This window comes from Manis pentadactyla, chromosome 3 (genome assembly GCF_030020395.1).
Source record: "Manis pentadactyla isolate mManPen7 chromosome 3, mManPen7.hap1, whole genome shotgun sequence".
In the NCBI taxonomy this organism is placed as follows: domain Eukaryota; kingdom Metazoa; phylum Chordata; class Mammalia; order Pholidota; family Manidae; genus Manis; species Manis pentadactyla.
The window spans coordinates 53,732,446-53,752,944 of record NC_080021.1 but is presented as its reverse complement, the minus strand read 5'-3'; the positions used below and the strand labels follow the sequence as shown (position 1 = coordinate 53,752,944).

General features: G+C 38.4%; 1 protein-coding gene across 1 annotated transcript in view; it reads left to right on the top strand.

Moving 5' to 3' along the window:
- CA13 (carbonic anhydrase 13) overlaps window positions 1-20,499 on the top strand; it is a 28,747-nt gene that overhangs the window by 3,098 nt on the left and 5,150 nt on the right. Inside the window, exons 2-6 of the mRNA XM_036925075.2 lie at window positions 670-867; window positions 6,076-6,194; window positions 11,641-11,736; window positions 13,009-13,071; window positions 13,591-13,746. Coding sequence (XP_036780970.1) covers window positions 670-867; window positions 6,076-6,194; window positions 11,641-11,736; window positions 13,009-13,071; window positions 13,591-13,746 — 632 coding nt within the window. The remainder of the gene's footprint in view (window positions 1-669; window positions 868-6,075; window positions 6,195-11,640; window positions 11,737-13,008; window positions 13,072-13,590; window positions 13,747-20,499) is intronic.

Sequence of the window (20,499 nt, the reverse complement as noted above, 5' to 3'; positions counted from 1 at the left end):
ATGAAATGTAGAAATAGAAATCAACTGATACCTAATTATTCTGCAGATAACCAACAATATTACATTTCCTGATTGTGAGGCAGCCATTTTATTTGGATTAGCCTATGTGAAAATTTTATATATTTCCTTAGTATGCCTGTTGCATATCATAGCTAATTGGGTTGAGGCCTGGGTGGCACCTGAAGATACAGGTGAGTGACAGAAGGAAGAAGTAGGGTTGTATTTTAAAGATCTACACCCTTTTTCCACTACCCAGTCTTCTCAGCTCCATTAATTCTTTCAGGCCATACGCTTGTTGACCTCTGGACCTACCACAGCTCACTCTTGGATCTGAGGCTGAATCTCATTGTTTTCAATGATGAATTGTGCTGTTGTTTTTGGTTTGATAGTAGGGTACCTTTGGAAAGTACTTTTCAAAACTTCATGCTCTTTTGTCTACAAAGGTTAGTTTAATTCTGAAAATGAATTAAGGAAAACCCGGGGGTTTCCATCCTTGGAATAAAAGCAAGTACTCTTATAAAAAAACATCATTAGATGCTGAGAATGAAGATCTTATTTTATCTATCTTTGTTTTTTTCCCAATCTTAAGCACAGTCCATTGCTCTCAACAGATACTTGCTGAATGAAATAACTAATTTAATCCTTTTCTTTTGGTCTTACATATTTAAGGTCCTATTCACTGGAATAAATTTTTCCCTATTGCTGATGGGGATCAGCAATCTCCGATTGAGATTAAAACCAAAGAAGTGATACATGACTCTTCCCTACAACCTCTTAGTATCAAGTATGATGCAAGCTTGGCTAAAATCATCAGTAATAGTGGCCATTCCTTCAGCGTTGACTTTGACGACACAGAGGACAAATCAGGTTGGGTTTTTTTTTTTTTTTTTTGCTTGGGGATAAGGGGCTTGGATGTTTGGACTGTACTTTCTTATGTTTCATATTTGTAATACTGTGCACTGTATGTTCCTTATTAATACTTTGCTAGAACTTGCAGTAAGAGTTTTGTTTGATTAGCTCATGGGATGTTTTTTGCACTGTGAATTAATAATGGACCAACAAAACAAAACTTTAGTTTATTTGTTAAGTTAATAACTAAAGGAAGTAGAAAACAGCATTTTCTTAAAACAAACATTTAATCCTTCAAGCATACCTACTGCCCAAAGAATAGATGGTATCATGTTTAAACATAAGATGAGAGAAGATTAAAGAGAATTATTTTGGAACACTTTTTCAGGTTCCTGACAAATTATTTTTATTTGTAATCTAATAATAGGATGATGCTGTATTTGCTGTATTAATGAAAAATATAGTTAAATTAAAAAAAAAGTCCAAAATTGGGAGAACGTTTTCACTTATTCATGAAGCTCAGGTTTAGTTTAATAATAATGTATTGCTATATGTAGTGCTATATTGTTAGCAAAAATTGTAAGCCCCCATATTTCTTCCTCATATTCTTCAAATTTATAAAAGTGATACATTTTCCTCAGAGAATTGTTTAAAAAATGCATAAATTAACACATGATATTTTCAACTTTTCTGGGGAAAAGGACATTGCTTTTTATATGTATTCTATGTATTCAATTGTCTTTCCTTCAAGTTCTCAGTTTTGTGAATCTGTATTAATAGGTATGGCTGATGTAATGGGTATATTTAACAGTAGTCCAAGACTTGTAAGTATAAAGTTTATACCACCCATAACCATAGTTTGATATTATTATTACCTCAAACATAAAAAAAACCGAGGACATATGCTCCTAGTTTTAGATAGGAAATATTTGGATGTACTTCACCTAAAACTACATTTTTTCTTTATAAATTTAGGCACCCTTAGTCATAAAACTTTCCTATGTTAATTTGCTCCATGATGACCCAGGTCTGTCCACTCTCCCTCCTGCTCCCCTTCCCCCTCCTCCCAATCCCCCTGCCTCTCTCTCTTTCTCTCTTCCTGTCATTTGCATGCTGCCTTTTGATTTTGTTAATCAGTGCCATCGGTTTGTCTGTGTTTCCAGGTTGGACACTGTCTGTGATCAAGTAGTGTGTGCCCTCTCCTGTAAGTAGAGGTCTTGTTCCTATGTGGATCACAATGAAATTACCACAATTAATTGAAAATGTCCACAAAACATTTTGTACCCCTCTGAGACAGAAACTACATAAATATGGGTCACGATTCTCATTCTTTCTTCTGAGGGTAAACAAAAGAGAATGCTTCATGGAAGCACTTAAATTAAAATGAAGAAACCACTATAGTTAAACAAAATAAGTTGTTGCTAGTTTTTCTTTTTTTTTTGTAAACTATAAAAAACACAAAAATACTTTCTGTAGCAAACCACTTCGATTCGAATAAAACGGTTGCCATTCTCAACCAAAATTAACTGTGAATCTCCCCAGTCAAGAACCACAGGCACAAACCCTTCCTCCTGGTCCTTGGAGGAGGGCTCCTTTGGCCAGCCAGCTGCATGTCCCAAGGCTGACCTGTCAGGAGCCAACCTGCATGACTGGAATAGTTCTTCAAAAAGGGGCATGTGGATATGAATCTTTAGGAAGAATTCCTTTTGGCTATAGTAGAGGGGAAATTGTAATATGATGAGGGGAGACAAGGGTGTTTTCACTCTTACTATTGGTCTGTTCAGACTCAGGATCTCACCTCTCTGAGAACCTCACCTGGTTAGTCCCACCACGCCTGTAGCATCCCAGGCTTGTCCTAGCACAGAGCTTCCTAAATTGCATGGTAACTGCCAGTTCATTGACTTTCCACTCAGCTATAAAGGCTCCCTGTGGGCAATAGCTATGTGTTACTCATCTACCTAGCATGGTGCCTAGCACACAGTAGATACTCAATAAATGTGTGTTTAAGTTAAAACATTTTTTGGGGTATGTTTCTTGGATTATATGGAAAATATCATGATGTGGCATTACGGTACAGAGTGTATTAGCATACATAGGTGAAGTCCCAATAAAATTACAAACCACCAGAAATCAATTAATATTTATCACATGACACCTAAATAGTTTAAACATTGGTAGATTTTTCATTGTTTGAACAATTAGTTTTTAAAGGCTGTGATATTAATTTTACAATTTTAATAAATGAGAGTTCCTGTCATATAGTAAGTGTTCAATAAATTAATAATTAATAATAATAAAACATAATAATGGTCTGTGCCCTTTCTGTAGCTTTCCTGGCTCCATAAAGTATTCAGGCCCCAGTGACTGGGAACATCCATGTCTTTGGTCTCTCTCATAGTATAATCCTGGCAAATGTGTACTCGAATAGGCTCTAGCAATTTTCAGGTCACTTCAGTAGCAAACCTACAAACTGAAGTTTATGGAGGAGTGCTTCTACAGGTGAGGTCTCTTTTTTACCTTATATTAGTAATATATATTGATCCAGGCCCTGCCTGAGGCACTGGGGATACAAGGGACCAAGACAGTTTCTATCTTAAAGGAGTTTATATCTTAGTGGAATAGACAGTAAATGCATGAACAGACAAGTCTGTTGATTTTTAGTTAATTTTTTTCTCATTTTGTTGCCAGTCTTGCTTATATTCAAGGCACCTGACTATGGTGTAGTTTTGGCAAGTGAGTAGGATTATCAAATTACTAACAGTGGTCAAATTCAGTAGAGAAACACATACATTTCTAGTTTCACAATGTTGTTGGTCTTTGCAGCATTATGACAAATGACAAAGATCTTTGTATTAAGATACTGAAGTTTTCTCAAGCTTTAATGGCATTCAGCTCTCGTTTCTTAATCTTCTTAGACCTCTCAGAGGAGTGTTTTATTTGGAACAGATCTTTTAAAAAATTCTAACTAGAAGGATAAATGGACCATAGATGTATGCCAACTGTGAATTTGAAGAAATGACTATTACTCCATTTCAGATGTAAGATGGAGACAGTATTATTTATTTACTCAGCTGGGTTGGAAAGTATGATGAATAATTTGATGCTTGAAAACACTAAGTCATTCTCATTAAAGATAATTTATGTTGCCATTATTCATTTCATACTATGGCTGTTTTATTATAGACTACCTCAATGTCAGAGATAAGTAAACCTTGGTATTTTGACTTACTTTCGCCCATCCTATTTTCAGAAGAGGTCTGTTCCAAGAGAAGGTTGACTTCACAAGACACTTGCTGATTATAGTCCCAGTTTGGGTACTTTAGTTACAACACTCACATGTGGAGTCCAGATATGGAGTCCAGATATGGAGAGTGTAAGGCAATCTTTGATGCTTAACTAAGCAGAGCTATGCTAATCTTGCTCTAAACCCTGGATTCAGAGCGGGCTTTCCAGAGCTCAACCATTATTCTTGGATGTCTCCCTAACAGTGTGTGTTCTTTTGTTATCACTTTCTTTCTTCTGAGCCAGCTTTTTGCATCATCTCCTGAAGTTAATTCCACATTGATTACTCAGGCTTACTAATATGTTTTCTATCTGTGAAGGAATGACTTAATGGTTCAGCTCAGGTCTCATTATGCTATAGCAAGAAAAAAATTGGGCAACAGAGTTGTTAACCTCTTTTTGACTTGGAATGCTGCTCCATCCATGCCATATGGAGTCACAGGGAAGTGTGCTTTTTAAGTTAATTTATCTGTGAATCATCTTTGAAACTGTTTAAATTCAAATCACATATTTTCTTCATTCGTTCATCTAATATTTATCGTGCATGTCCTCTGTGATAGTTAGGTACTAAGTGCATCTTCCAGTCCAAACTCCTAATTAAAAATAGACAGACAGACAAACAAATACAGCAAAGAAAGCTGGAGCCCATAGTAGCTTAAGTGAGTTTTGAAAGCTCATATAATTTAGTAGCTGAGCTGGGACCATTCCCGGTCTGTTGATTCCAACCACTATACCAGCTCCTAACCACTGACATCCAGTTTCAGTCGTAGGCAAATATATTATCTTCTGCCTTTTTTTTTCCCATTTGTCAAAAACTGCATGTGATCCCTCCTAATATCTTTTGCTTCTTATATAAGGTGGATCATTCCTGACAAATTTTGAGATATATGTATATACGCATGTAAAATCTCTGAAGAGGTGAGTAAATTAAATCAAAGTATTGTTAAGCTGCACCTCACCAATATAACACTTAATCCTATTGAATGTTGGTGAGAGATGAGTAATATGCATGGTATTCAACACCCAAAGCTTATCCCATTCCTTATCCTCCCATAACCCATTTCTTATCCTCCCAAAACCTTTAAACTTGCCAAATAAAGATTAATTAGGAGACAGTTTAGGACTATTCATTCTATTAAGAAGCTTTTCTATGTACTTATGATATGATTCTATTGTCAGTTTTAGAGATCACATATGTTGAAGCAAAGTACTAAAATACACTCTGCCAAACTGACAAAGATACAATGGATTTTTTTTAAGTTAATTTTGCCCCATGTTCCAGGTTTTCCCAAGAAGACAGAATTCAAATACTGAAGAGGTTGTGTACTTTGCCAATTTTTGTAGTAATAATAATGATGATAAAATGGTCAGAATAGCTAAAGTGTCCAGCACGCTGACTGTGTGCTTTGAGTTCACTTTTTCTTCTATTTTCACAACAGCTTTAGGAGGAGGTAACACTGCTGTCTTGTGGTCATAGACGTGATAGCTGACGCTCGGAAGTTAGAGTTTGTGCAACATCACACAGGAAAGACAGCATGAGCCTAGGTCTTGGAAATGCTGAAGCCTATTCTCTAACCATCTGCCAGACTGCTCCGCCAAGGTCACGATGGACCTCGCATCCTTACTTGGAGAGGCTAATATCCTCTGTTGAACAGAGCAACTCTTTACCTTTAAAAATTCCCTATTGCTTCTACTTTCTAACCAGTTTGTCTGTTGTGATTTCTCAGATGTTCCATGAAAACCTCTGCTGTGGACTCCTCCTAAAATACTTGTTCTCACTTCTCATATACATGAAAGTTATATTCCTGCCAGCAAACTGAATGACATTTGTAAAACATTCCTGGGAGAATGTGGACATGTTGAATAACTCTGGGTGATGTGGACTGGGGCAGCATGTGTAAATATTTTTTTCTTGCTGACAACTTAAAGTGTATTGGTGTTTAGTTCTGCGTGGAGGTCCTCTCACTGGAAGCTACAGGTTGCGACAGTTTCACCTTCACTGGGGGTCTGCTGATGATCACGGGTCTGAACACGTGGTAGACGGAGTGAGATTTGCCGCAGAGGTAAGCCAGCAGGCACAGATTCATGATTCGGTGTTTTCCTGTGGGGTGGGATTTAAGGGATACAGAGGCAACTCTTTTGACCCCAAATAGAACCTAAGCCAACTGGGGATCTCAGTGTCTGGAATTGATTTAGTCTGTCAATACGAGAGCTACAAATGCAGCTCTGCTGAGCCTTACACCAACTCTGAGAGTTTAGGATTACTGTGCCCATTTTAGAAATGTGTAAATTTGCAGACTTGGAGAGATTAAGTGATTTATCAGCTAGAAAGCAGTGAAGATGGGTTTAAACACAGGTTTGCCTGATACAAAATTACAAACTCTTTCTACAATATCTGTTGTATTTCCTAAAAGCAGAAGAGAGAGAGAAGCTTTTGATTTAGACCCAAACATGTATATATTTGGTCCAGACACAGATAGATACTAATGTCATTAAAGTCCATTTTGGAAGAGGTGATAGTAAAAGGCAAATTTCCTTTTAGGGCAAAAAACAAAGATGTAAACTCTCCTAAACTCTCTGTTGCCTCTCTATATACAGGTAAAAATGGAATCTCTGTTAATTATTTAGGTCATTGGTAAAGCATAACACAGCAAAGCATTCATTGCTTTTTTTTTTTTCCCCCATTAAGGAAGTTGCTCCTTTTATTTATAATTATATTCATTAATAGTACTCCGCTTTTTCTAATCTTCTGGGACAGAGGACAATGTATTTCAAGTTTTAATACTATTAAATATTGCTCATACCCTACTTATCTCTGAGATGAAAGTAAATTATTGTCTGACTCAACCAAAACTATTGAAGTAAGAGTAACTTGGCTTGTGAGTCGTCTGAGCAAGACAAAGCAGTGTTACCAGGCTAGCGTGGGTTTCTTCATTTTCTTGTGGTTACTGGACTGTGGAGTTTAGATGTTCCTTTACAGTCCTGCTGTTCGGAGAAGCCCAGCAAATGGAACTGCCTTCCACTTTATTCTTGCATTAACATGTACACCTGCTCTTTGAACCTATCAACCAAAATAAACCATTTTGCCTATAAAAACACTTTTGTGGAGGCCAAGTGCTTACGGTATGGGACCTGCTCTGTCCTCAGAATGGAGGGATAAAATGTGTATTCACAGTGTTCCATGGTGGCAGACAGAAGATGCCAAGAATGTAGAAAGTGGAACTCCTGAATCTGTTTCTCATGTTTTCATATTTGCTTTCTAAAGTTTTGTGTTCTAAATTTAGTGTGTTATTTTAAATCTCAAAGGCTTTGCGGGGATTGAGGTGGCTTTGGATCACTGCTTTGTAGTTTCTCCTAAGCAACAAAGGGAAATTAGTCACTGCCTCATGCTTATACCTTCTAGCTTCATAAACTTGGAAGTACACTCTCAGAGGTTTTCTCTGGGTCAGCAAGGCATTTGCTGCAAAGGGCCCTCATATCTTGACATCTCCAGAAGCTCACAGTTCTAGTTGGCAGAGCAAGGGGTATCTTTATAAACCTTCTTTCATGAAGTGGATAAAGCTTTGACTGGCATTTCATGCCTTTCTTTGATGTGTATTTAAAGCTATTTCTTGTTTCATTTGTTCATGCATTCATTCATTCACTCTTAAGAATTCATTGAGATCTGACACGTTCCCAGTCCTTGCCCAGATCATCCTGAAGGGAGCATGGGGGGAAGTAGGGATGGCCAGGGAACGCTTCGCTTTGATGAGGGCTTTACCCCAAGACTGGAGGAAGAGCAGAAATGTGCCAGGCACAGGGAAGTGACAGCAGTGGTCCTGCACGAACCATGTGTGAAGACACGGGGTGGGAAAGGGCATTACAAATATGAGAAGCGGAATGTCCAGTGTGGTTAGAGCATGGAGAACAAAGGGGCAAGTTGTCAGAGGTAAAGCTGGAGAGGCTGGGAGGGGCCTGATCTTCCTTTAACTCCTGATGAGGAGTGTGAACTTTCTTCCAAGTGCAATGGGAAGCCGCTGACTGGCTCTGAATTGGCAAGTAAGTGATCGCTTTTGCATTTTAAAAGTATCATTTAGGGTACAGTTTGAGACTAGATTGAGTTGAAGCAAGAGCTTTTAAGGGGAATCAGGAGGCTTTTAGGGAAGTTCCAGGTAATAGAGGATAGTACGGTTGGAGGGTTGGCTGGAAGGCAACTTCAGTGGGATTTGTGGACTGACTGGGTTTGAGGATGAGGGAAGCAAGGATTCATTGTTCCTGGTTTATGATAGGAACGATGATGGAGAATGAAGACATCTGGGTCAGGCCTCAGGGTGGTAGGGTGTTAGACTAGACAATAAACACATAAATAAAATAGAAACCATACCATGGGATCTGGTAGAATGACTGAGTAGTTAGGAAAAGCCTCTGAGATGATATGTGACTTGAGACTGAATGACCAGAGAAAGTCACTACGAGAAAATCTGGAGAGAGCTTCCCAGCAGGTGGAAACACCAAGTACAGATGCTCTCAGGCAGGAATGAGGCTGTCATGTTCAAGAATATAAAGAAAGACGTTGGCTTCTAGCAGTGGAATTAACTAGAAAGGAGCAGTTACAGGCCATGTCCTAGAGAGGCAGGCAAGGGACACACCACACCGAGCTTTGTGGGGCATGGCGAGCATTAGGAGTTTATCCTTCATGTATTGAGACAAAGACAATGGGAGGTCTTGAGCAGGGGAATGCCATGTTCTGCTTTGTATTTTATAAAATATCATTAGCTGCTTTGTGGAAGAGGTTGGGCAAACATTGAAACAGGAAGACAAATTAGCAGGTTATGGAAGTAGTTCAAATGAACAATGATGGTAATTTGAGCAATGGGGGTCATGGAGACGAAGGAGATAGGTCCATGATGTTTGGGAAGTAAAATCAATGAGACTGGCCAATGAAAAGGACATCAAGACTGAAGGAAGAAAAAAGGAGTCTAGAAACACACCTAAGATTTTGGCTTGAGCAACCATGAGATGGGTTCTGCCACTTACAGAGATGGAGAAGTACAGGGAGGAACAGGTGAAATTAACTTCCTGTTTTAGACATGTTAAGTTCGAGAAGCCAATTAGATATTCTAGGCTCATGTTCAAGCAGGCCTTTGGAAACAAACCTGGGCCTCAAAGAAGAGGGCAGGGCTTGACATAGCAGTATTTGGGAATCACTTGAGTTTGGTTTCTGGTTCGAAAGGATCTCTTTTCTTGGCTGTAGAAATGATTCTGAAGTGTTAATTAGTTTTTCCTGCCACTTTTACACCTCACCTCACAATTATCGTCAGTTGTATCCTCTTAAAAAATGAAAAGAAGAAGAAAAGAAATGAAAGGAAATAAAAAACATTTAAAGCTATAATGTAAAAACTTAATATTGGGCCTAATCTGATAATTTGTGACACTACACAGAGAGACGTAAGTGGTTTTCTAAATCATTTCTAAATGATTTTCTAAATCATGAACAACTTTATTCCAAGAGTTATGCATCTACAAAAAGTAGGCTAATTGTCCACTCCATAAGTGGAACTTTATCTGATTTATGCAGAAGACATAATCACATTAAGTATGTAGTTGATAGTGAAAAGCCTATGTTTTAGCATTAATGGTGGGTTTTGGCATATAGAGCATGTTTACATATCAATAATCTGCAATTTAAAAATACTGAAATTGAATGCTTTTATTTTGAAATTATTTGCCAACAGGGAAGAATCTTATCATTTCCATTTTTTTCAATGGCTACAATGACTTCTTGTTATTCAGCTTAAATCAGTGCAGCTGTCATTGTTAGGAAATGTGAGTTTGCTATTTGTTTGAGTTTTAATAAATATACAAACACTAATAACAGTGTAATTAGTTCCTCTGAAGGTATTGCTGCCAGTTAAGCAAAGCATGTGGGAGAGAGAACTTGTTTTAAAAAAAGTTTTTTCTTCTCTTGTTTCCCATAATATTTCAAATAGTTGTTTTTAACCAGCAGAAGGACACATAGATTAATCTCTCTTTAGTGACGTATTTGTTTTCTAATCAGTTGTTGTGAATCTGAAGAAGTCATTTCACATCTTTCTATCTCTTTGGTATCATCTCTTACTAAGTGAACTGATTCAATGGCATGGAGCCATTGAAAACAACTTGAATGTTCTTTTCAGCCCCTCCCTTGACGTGGGGTATGTCTCTCTCCTGTGAGCCAAAGTAACTTTGTTTCATCATTCAGTGTTTCTGGGTTCTGTTCCTCCCACACCTATCTCACACCAACTTAGAAGAACATGGCAACCACTTCTATATTTCTGGATATCCCACCATCTTCCGTGGTTGTTTGTGATTGGTGCACTATTTTATAGTTTTACAGTTCACTGTTGGTAATAATTCTTATTTATCCCCAAATCCTACCATATTAGTTGCCTGGAAAACGTGAAGTTATATTTAAAGGATGGGATAAAAACAGGTGTCTGCGTAGTAAATTCTGTGTAACAGTAAGCTAGAAAGGTGATTTGTGCATGAAGCCCTTTCTAAGAGTTCCCTCCCTGGCATGTCAAAGGCTTCATTTAAAAGATCTGATCTGAAGTCAGTCCCTCATATAGTGTCCTTGCACAACATGACCTTGTCATGATCGTGGCCAACTCATTTGTGTGTCACGTGGCTGTGGCTTCTATCTCAGTCTGTCCTTCCCTTAATCAGTCTTGAAGACCCTCCTGGAGTGGTTTTCTGCCTCATTCTACAATCTTTCACTCTGGTTGGTGTGTTTGGGACACTGTAATCATAATGGCAGGCCAATCAGGACGCCTTTGGAGCTGGACGAGGGCCGCTGTGTGTGAGGGTGGGCTTGTGAAGTGGGCGAGCCTGTTTGCAAGAGCCCTGTGTCCTTCCACGCCGCCCCTCATTCCTTCTTTCCTTCTTCCCTTCTCAGTAGCAGTGCTGCCTCTCATTTTCTGCCTCAGATGACTCTGGTTCCTAGACCCTCGCCTGCTTGTCCCCATTAAAACCTGGTCTCAGCAAAAGAATTGAACATATTTATAGAAGGTCGTACATGTGCGAATACTGCTTAAAATAGTTACTCTAAGGAGAATTTGCATTTTGAAGCCGTGAAAAGTCTGAACTACGGTGATGAACATCTGGCTGGACAGTTTCAGGAAGTGGCGCTGCCTCCAGCAGAGCCTTCTGCGTAGGTAGGCGGCTGCTCCGCCCACCTGTGAGCGGAGGCAGTTCTGGGGCCTCTGCTGCCCGCTGGGATCTGCCCGAGGCTGCCCGGTTGAAATCCCATCTGTGGAAGACGAAGGAGCCCAGGATGCTTGGGAGCAGTGGGTGGAGGTGGGGCCAGAGGGGCTTGGCAGGATTCTAAACGGGGGTGCAGACCTTAATGTAGTACAACACAGACTAGCTAAGCACCCGTGGTCCTTAACTCCCTTTCCTGTACTTCAGTTTGTAGACAGAAGTCAATAGGAGGATTCTGTCTAAGGTCCTTGTGAAGAATACATTATACATGTGAGTGCACTTCCCTTTCAGCTCCATGTTGTTCACTGGAATTCAGACAAATACCCCAGCTTTGTTGAGGCAGCTCATGAGCCAGATGGACTAGCTGTCTTGGGTATATTTTTACAGGTGAGAATCGACCGATTTTATTTTAAATACTTATCAAGCATGTTGGATTAAGAGTTTCGGTCAGGGAAGAAACAGTCTACCATTTTTTCATAGTAAATTAATTCTAGGTTTAATATTTTCCTTTTGAAATGAATAAGTTTATATGTTAGTTTATGATTCATCCAAAAGCCCAGAACTACCCTAGGAATATTGTCTTCTGAGTTCTTTTATTGTCCATAGATCATTTTTATATGAATAGCAATGTCAGCAACAACAATAATAATAGCACAAGTAACGACTGAGATGCTGAGAAGAATGTTTATCCTAGACTCCTCCTAATTACAGAATATTTACAAGATAAAACTTCAAGTTCCTGATTCTTGAAGCACTAGTTTTACCACAATGCTTTGTTGTCCCAAACTCCCAGGCCAATTAAAAAATACTTTTTGTTGTATTTTTTTTTTCTTATGGTCACGCGTGGTTAGAATGCGAGGGTCATTATTATAATACCCGTGTGTGGGTTAGGCAGCTCTGCTCCCACTGTGACCACATTCCTGCAGGGCATCCACTTTTGTTACGCTGCCAGCTGTTGTGTGAGGTTGTTGCTCGCTGGAGCTGGGATGGGCAGAAGCGTGGAGCAGAGGGGGGAATGGCATGATGACAGCGGGCCCTTTCCTTTGGCCACCAAGTCTGGTGGTGGTGGTGGGACGCAAGGGGGGGAGGAGATGATACTTTAATCGTGTAGGATTTAAAACCTTTAGGTAGATTCAGGGCACCCCTAATAACTAAAAGAGGTGCATATGTTTTTCTGATGAATTCTGTACATGGTAATGTATCACGCTAGTCTGGGACCTCACATCATTTTAGGCTGAAAGTGGGAGGTATTTCCTTTAATGCTTTGATGTCACAATAGTCAGTTTGGATCTAGGGCCTGAAAGTCACACTGGTTTAATAGTGCAGGTAGTATGAAAAAGCTTATTCTTAAGCAAGATTTCTCTCAAGTTAATCTGTATCTTAAACATACATAAAGCGAAAAAAATATGAAGCTACTACTACCAGTTTTGGAATCAGACTTATAGTTCAGCCAAGGAGCCCTGTAATATTATCTTGTTCTGATTCTTCTGGCATGATAAAGCCAGCAAGTAAAAGAGAACTTCATTACAGAACAATCACTGTTTGTTCTGGGCTGGCTTAGGTTTTTCAGAAAAAGAATTTAAAAATAGTGATCGAAATGGAGTAATTCAGGCCTGATCTCCTTCAGTGACCATTTCTTTTGAAATTTCATGTTTTCAGATTGGTGAACACAATTCCCAGCTGCAAAAGATCACTGACATTTTGGATTCTATTAAAGAAAAGGTAAAATGAATTATTATCTGCTAATGACTAATATATTTCTTGTTTTCTCCTGAATTCTCTTATCTCCTTTTAGGAGCTTAGACCTTAGATAGAACATGTGCTATCTGCTTTGAAGTAGGTTTGGAACATACTTGACTAATGGAGCAGAAGCAACCTATTACCACTTATCTTTTGAAAATTATGAAGGAGTCATAAATTATCTAAAATCATCACTAACAAATCTGTTTATACATAATTAGTTTCTGGTATTGGAGTTTTGCATAATAAGCTTTTAGTTGCAACACATTTTAAAGACCACATGTTAAAACAAATCTTATGCTTGTTAAATAAATCTAGGTGATGCTCTGTTTCATCTATAATTTTTAGACTAAGGAAAACACATTTTTTTTAATATACAAAAGGCAGATACTAAATAATTCCATGAATTAAATAAATATTATTTCACTGGATGTATGCTATTTTGAGGTCTGTGTAAAGCTCTCCCATTGTAACTTGTGGGAATTCTCTTTTTTCTACCAGGGTAAACAAACTCGATTCACGAATTTTGACCCATTGTCTCTGCTTCCTCAGTCCTGGGACTACTGGACTTACCCTGGTTCCCTTACAGTCCCTCCTCTTCTGGAGAGTGTCACTTGGATCGTTTTAAAACAACCTGTAAATATTAGCTCTCAGCAGGTAAGTCACTTGTTCCATGTTGATCCTATTCGCTAGAGGAAACTAGGCTGAATCTTTTTTTTTTAAAACCTTTGCCTTTTAATTTCTGCTGCATTGTGAAGTCTGTGTTTTTCCGTTGTTAATTAGATGTGTAGTTGGACCAGATGAAATTTATGTCCCTTTCTAATTTGACCTTCAATGATTAGACGATTTCTTTCTCAGTTCTTAGAAATGTAAAGTGCATGCAGGCACTGATGAAAGTGGAGTGCCACTTGGAAGGCTGTCCTCGTTTGCTTTTGTTTCCTTTTGTTTGGTCCTGATAGAAACAGGCTGGGGTACAAATGGGAAAATCAGGAGAGAGGCTACTCTTAAGATGACAGTTCTCCTTTTTGACCTCAGCCCCTAGTCTGGCTTCTCCTACAGAGTTCACATGCAGAAACTGAACAGTGAGAACCGCGGGAGGGTGTAGCGCCCTGGAAAAAGCATGTGCCTAAGTTTAAGAAGTCTATCTGATCTTTTGGCTTTTGTTGCCAAAACTTTTGTAGGGCTGCCTGAGTGGCTTTAAACATTTACTAAGATGCTGTCAGGTGCCTGCCTGTGCTGTTTTGTTGATGACATTTCCTCATTGTTTTTCTGATAAATGCTCATTGAGCCCCAACAGTAGCCAAGCAGGGTGTCTCTGATGCCCAGAAACCCAGCTCCGATCTTTGAACCATGTTACTGACCAATCTGACAGGAGGATGCTGTGTGTTCTGGGAGGCTGTGCTTAGTGTGTTCGTTTGCTTTTTTTATTTGTTTTCTTTTTTACATTACTTTCTGCAAAATCTTAGCAAGAACATGGGTTAGTAATTATTGTGCTAAGCACTTCTGCTCCAGGCTGGCCTATCTAGCTAGCTGTTTATTTTTTTCTCCTAATCAAAGGCTAGAGCTGGTTCACCTTTATCAAGGTCCTGTCAGGCAACATTCCCCTTTGAGGTATTGAACGCATCCAATTCCTTTTGACCTTGTCTTTAGGATTAAAGCCAAATAATAATCTGGAACATACCTATTAAGACATTTTATAAAAGTCTGGAGAGAAACCCAGAGCTTGACTGGCACAGAAATTCCTGTGAATTTTTTCCATGATAAATAAGGTACATGGTGTCTTGAGAAAAATGACCTGTCACTGATTCCGTGGCCTTATTAATTAATGGAGTTCATTTCTCTCTCCTTCAAGTCCTAAACTGTTTGCTTTTACATTCCATTGTTAAATTTGAACAGGTTAATAGTTAAGAGTCAATAAATTGTAAGATCAGTATAGTAATAATTAGGGGATTATGTTTTTCCTCATATTTCAAGTATATCTTTTTCCTTAAAGCCACTTGGAAACTAACTTTTCAAAAACTCACTGGTGAATTGTAAGAGAATATACCAAAATATATAATTTAGTCCCTTAAAATATATAAAGTTAATTCAATCAAAAGTAAGTCCCTGTAAGTTAGGAATTATGACTGCCTAGCTATAGATTCACTACTGTATCTTAATTAAGGCTTAAATTACTATTGTGGTTTTTTACACAGTAGAGTATGTAAAATAATAGCTTGGTTTTTTTTTTTTTAGAGCTTTAGTGCGATTGGTAGTTAACTTTGAAGCACTGACTTAAATCTACTGTAGCAGGAACACTTGCACACATTTTCGTTTTTAACCAGGTGGAAATGATTATACAAGTAGTGATGCCAGTCACTATAATATAATGTTATGGTGATCTTAAGAGTTAAAAAATGAAGCCAAAGGTATTTTAAAAGCCCAATTCCAATCTAACCATGAGAAAAACATCCGAGAAAGCCCAACTGAGTAACTCCTATAAAATAGCTGATTGGCACTCTTAAAAACTGTCAAGGTCATCAAAAACAAGACAAGTCTGAGAAATTTTCATCATCAAGAAATGGTCAAGGAGACATACATGACTACTAAGTATAATGCCAATTCCTGGTGGGATCCAAGAGCAGACAAAGACATTAAAAAATGTGAATAAAAACAACAGAATTCCGAATAAAGAATGGACTTCAGTTAATGACAACAACATATTAATATTGATTCATTAACTAAGAGAGATGTACCATTCTAATGTAGGATGTTAATATAGGAAACTGAGTGTGGGGTATATGAGAAATATTTTTACTTCTTTCATAATAATTCTGTAGATCTGATGGTTCTGAAATAGAAAATTTATTTTAAAAAATCCAAAGCATGAGAAAGCTGATAAAATTATTAAGTTGTTTAGCTCTTTAATAAAAAATAAACGGAAAACGTCTTTTGTGTGCACCACTGTTAAGAGTTACTTTCCAAAAGAAAAGTTTTCGTCTCCATTTAAGCAGCTCTTTAATTTTGAAGTCACTGGGAAACATTGTTTTTATTTATTTTCCAATTCCATATATAATGTCCCTAGCTTTGAAGGTTAAATCCTCCTTTTAGTAAGTTGGTGCCAATTTTTTTCTAAGTTTTCTACTGCTGTTTCTTGCCAAGTCACTGTTTGACTTAAAGGGCGAATCAGATGGTTTTCATTTTCTTTTTCTTGATTCAAGTCCATTTTATCCTCCAGAATCACTTACTGAAATGCTTAGTTTAACTGCCAGGCCAGTAAACAGATACACTGTTTTCTGATACTTTTGGTAACAGATCTGTCATTTTCTGTGGAAAGCTGGCTTTTCTTGCCAAGTCTCTTTCGGTTATCCTAGATTATCTAAATTTGTTTATTCATCTGCTGGATTTGATGTGCAGAACACTTGGCTTTAATTCTGTGATGCGTTTTCCATTTTTTTTTCTCTTTTTCATTGGTTGCGATTTTTGTATGCAATGAAATTCATTAATTTTAGTGTGAAGTTGATGATTTTGGTTATTGTATATCACCATGAAACAACCACTACAATCAAGTGTAGAATAGACCCCTTGGCTGAAAAAAGTTTCCTTGTGCCCTTGCACCCTGTCCTCTTCCCCACCCATGGCCGCAGGCAACCACTGAGATACTGTCACTAGAATTTTCTTTTCTGGAATTTTCTTTAAACAGAATCATACAGTTCCTAAACTTTTTTGTTTGACTTCTTTTCTTAGCATGATGTGCTTAGATTCACTGATTTTATTTTTGTTATTGAATAAAATACTATAATTTTTAAATCTATTGACCAATTGATGTACATTTGTGTTACTTCCAGTTTCAGGCTATTATAAATGATAACTATGCATATTTGGATGTTAGGAATAATTAGCATACACACTTTTGTGTGGACACATATTTTCATGTTTGTGGCAATACTTAGCACTGGATTTACTAGGTCATGTGGTAAATTCATATTTAATTTTATAAGGTACTGGCATATTATTTTCTTTTTTTTAATTAATGTATCATTAATATACAATCTTATGAAGGTTTCACATGAGCAACATTGTGGTTACTGCATTCACCCATATTATCAGGTCCCCCCACACCCTATTGCAGTCACTGCCTATCAGCATAGTAAGATGCTGTAGAGTCACTACTTGTCTTCTCTGTGCTATACTGCCTGTCCCATGACCCCCTTACATTATGTGTGTTAATCATAATGGCATATTATTTTCTAATGTTGCTGTTCCATCTTCCATTCTTACCAGCAATGTATGAGATTTCTAGTTGTTTCACATCCTTGTCAGCCCTTGGTGGTGTCAGTCTTTTTAACTTAAGCCATTCTAGGGGGTAAGTGTGTTTTTAAATTGGCTTTTATCTGATGACTAGTGATACTGAATCTTTTTTCATGTGCTTATTGACTGTTTAATCAATCCAGTGAATTTCTTGTTTAAGAAATTTTAGTTCTAAAATTTCTAATTGGTCCTCTTTTATGATTTCTATCCTCTGCTTATACTTCCCATTACTCTGATGACATTTCTCATGCATTAAAAAGGTGCATTAACTTTGTATAACCCTCAGATAGTTAAAGTAGCCACTTTGAAATCTTTGTAAATTCCAAATTTGGTTCATCTTGGGTCTGACTCTGTTGATTTTTCTTTCTTTGAGAATGTGTTCCATTTTTTTAATTCTTTGTATGTTGGATAATTTTTAAAATTGTATTCTAGACATTGTGAATATTAAGTTTCTGGAGATTCTGGATTCTGTTATTTTTCTCTGATAAGCCTCATATCCTTTGTATTAGCAGGTAATTTTCCTGGCTGGGCTTGAACTGTGGATTTTCTTTCTTGTGTAGTAGTTCTGGTCTCCATACAGCCATGTGTGGTTCTTGGGTATGTGGTTTGGGGATCCTGTCTCTGGCCCTTTCCTTGCAAAACAGGTAGGCCCCATTGCAGCTGTGTGCACCTTGCAGACTCCGCTCAGCTCCAGGTGAAGAACAGGAGCTCACTTGCAGAGCTTCCATCTCTCCCTTAAGTGAGCATGAACTCCCAACCTGAGTCCCTCTGCTTTTGTTCACTCTCTAGTACTTGCAACTAGTTTTCATATTATGTCTGGTTTTAGGGTTGTTTTCTACAGGGAGGTTGTCTGGAGGGTCTTAGTTTACTAAGAAGCAAAACTAATGTCCTTTTTTAATTGTAATATTTTATATGTTATAATTAATGATAGTGGTCTAGGAATATTTTCCTTAACCTCTGCATCTTTAGACTATATGTGAAATGAAGAAAGAATTCATGTACTTGAATATTAATTTTGACTTAAGGTATAAAGCTCCATATAATTAGCTTTGAAATTAAAGTCAATTCTAGAATTGTTTAATAATTACTAATTCTTACAAGACATGATGGAAGAGATTCAAAGAAGTGTTAAAAATGGCCCTTTTCCTCAAGAAATTTGCAATCTAACAGGGATAAAATAAATGCATAAAAACCTGTAACACATTAACTGTGGTTGGTACTGTAGGAGAATATAAGGTGTAAGAGAAGTTTAAAGAGAGGGACTCTTTCATTGGAGAAGTCAGGAAATTATTTTATGAAATTGCTGACATTTGGACACTTAAAAGGTAGCAACTGGTGGGGGCAATAAAAGAAAGTAATTTCAAGAAGGTACAGCCTAAATAAAGGCAAGAAATAAAAGTGCAGAAAATATATGGGCGATTTTGTACTTTCGGTTCTCAAACTTTAGTGTATCCAATAATGGCCAGAGGAGGCTTATGAAAATGTGCATCCTTGGGCCTTCTCAGAAATTCTGATTCAGAAGGTCTGGGTTGGGCCCAGGAACCTGAATTTTTAGGAATTACCCCAAAGTCTCTTGATTCAGATGCACTGGGATGATTCTTTTTTTTTTTAATTAAAGTATCATTGATAAATAATCTTACCATGGTTTCACATAAACAGCATAGTGGTTTCAGCATTCACCCATATTGTCAAGTCCTCACCCCTCTATTGCACTCACTGTCTACCAGCATAGTTGTAGAGTCATTACTTGTCTTCTCCATGCTGTACTGCCTTGCCCTGGGACCATTCTTCATGAAAGTGCCTCAGAGTAGGACCTGTGTGTGGAAGTAATAGGAAATAATCCAGAAAGGTTAGTTGGGCTGGGTGGTCGAGAGGCTCCGACACCATGGGAACAAATCTGTTTTGAGGTTAGAAATGTTACATATTTTAGAATTATTTATACCTGAAATGATGTGATACTTGGCATTTGCTTCAAAGAATCCAGCTTGAGTAGGATGGGAGGTGGGGAGAGTATGGAGGAAACAATATTGGCTAAGTGTTGATGGTTGTTGAAGCAAAGTGATGGGTTCATGTGGTCTATTATGCTGCTCTTTCTACCTTGTGTATGTTTGAAAGTTTCTCATAATAAAACATAAATAAAAAGAGATTGGGGGAAGTGGCTAAAAAAAAAGTGACAAAAAAAAGAAAGAAAAGTTAGAAATGCAATATAGTCCTGTGGTTAGTGCAGGGCTTACTAGCCAGATGGCTTATTTATTGAAACTTCCTAGCTGAGTTCCTCATCTTTAAAATGGGGATAATGGTACATCATGTATAGGGCTGTTGGGGTATTAAATGAGCTGATGTAATGCAAAGCACTTAGCTCAGTACCTGGCCCATGATGTTGCATAGGAGAGCTTTTTATTATTACTCAACTTGGGCAGGCAGTGGAGTGCTATTAAAGACATTTGATCACTAGAGTGACACAATCAAAGCTGTTTATAAAACATTAGAAAACAGTATTTCCTCTCACTGTAGTCACTACACAAGGTAACGAACATTTCACTGTTAGAGCCAAAGAAAACAACAGAACCAGCCATACCCACCTTGGCCCTCCTTACTGGGGACTCCTGCTGGTCACTGTGTAGAAGCTGAGTCGGCCATAGTGACAGAGGGCCGAGTGTGTGTTTGAATGAAGCCAGGAGCCCGCTGAGGGGATGAGATTGGGAAGGTCAGCCAGGAGTGTGCATTTTGAGGCCGGTGCTATGGTGGAGACCAGAACTAGATAGAGAAGCAAGTCTGAGTGGAGACTGGCAGAGGCAGGGTCTGCCGAGCTCGGCTAAGTCGTTAGGAGGGAGATCCAGAGGCAAAGGGGAAAGGGTGTGGTGGGACAGCAGCACAGGCTTAGGGCGTCCTACCAAAAGGAGCAGGCAGGTCAGGGAAATTCCGCTTCTAGACCCCTGAGGGGAAGGTGTTGCTGAGGTAGGGGGCCATGCCCACCTTGCAGAGGAAGCCAAGGTAGGCAGGAGGGATAAACAAAGCCAAAGTCTTCAGAGCAAGCGGCAGTTTAACAGGGAGGCCAGTTCGCTTGGTGAGGTGGCTGAGTCAGTGCCCCGATACAGCCACCTGGAGCGGCCGCGATAG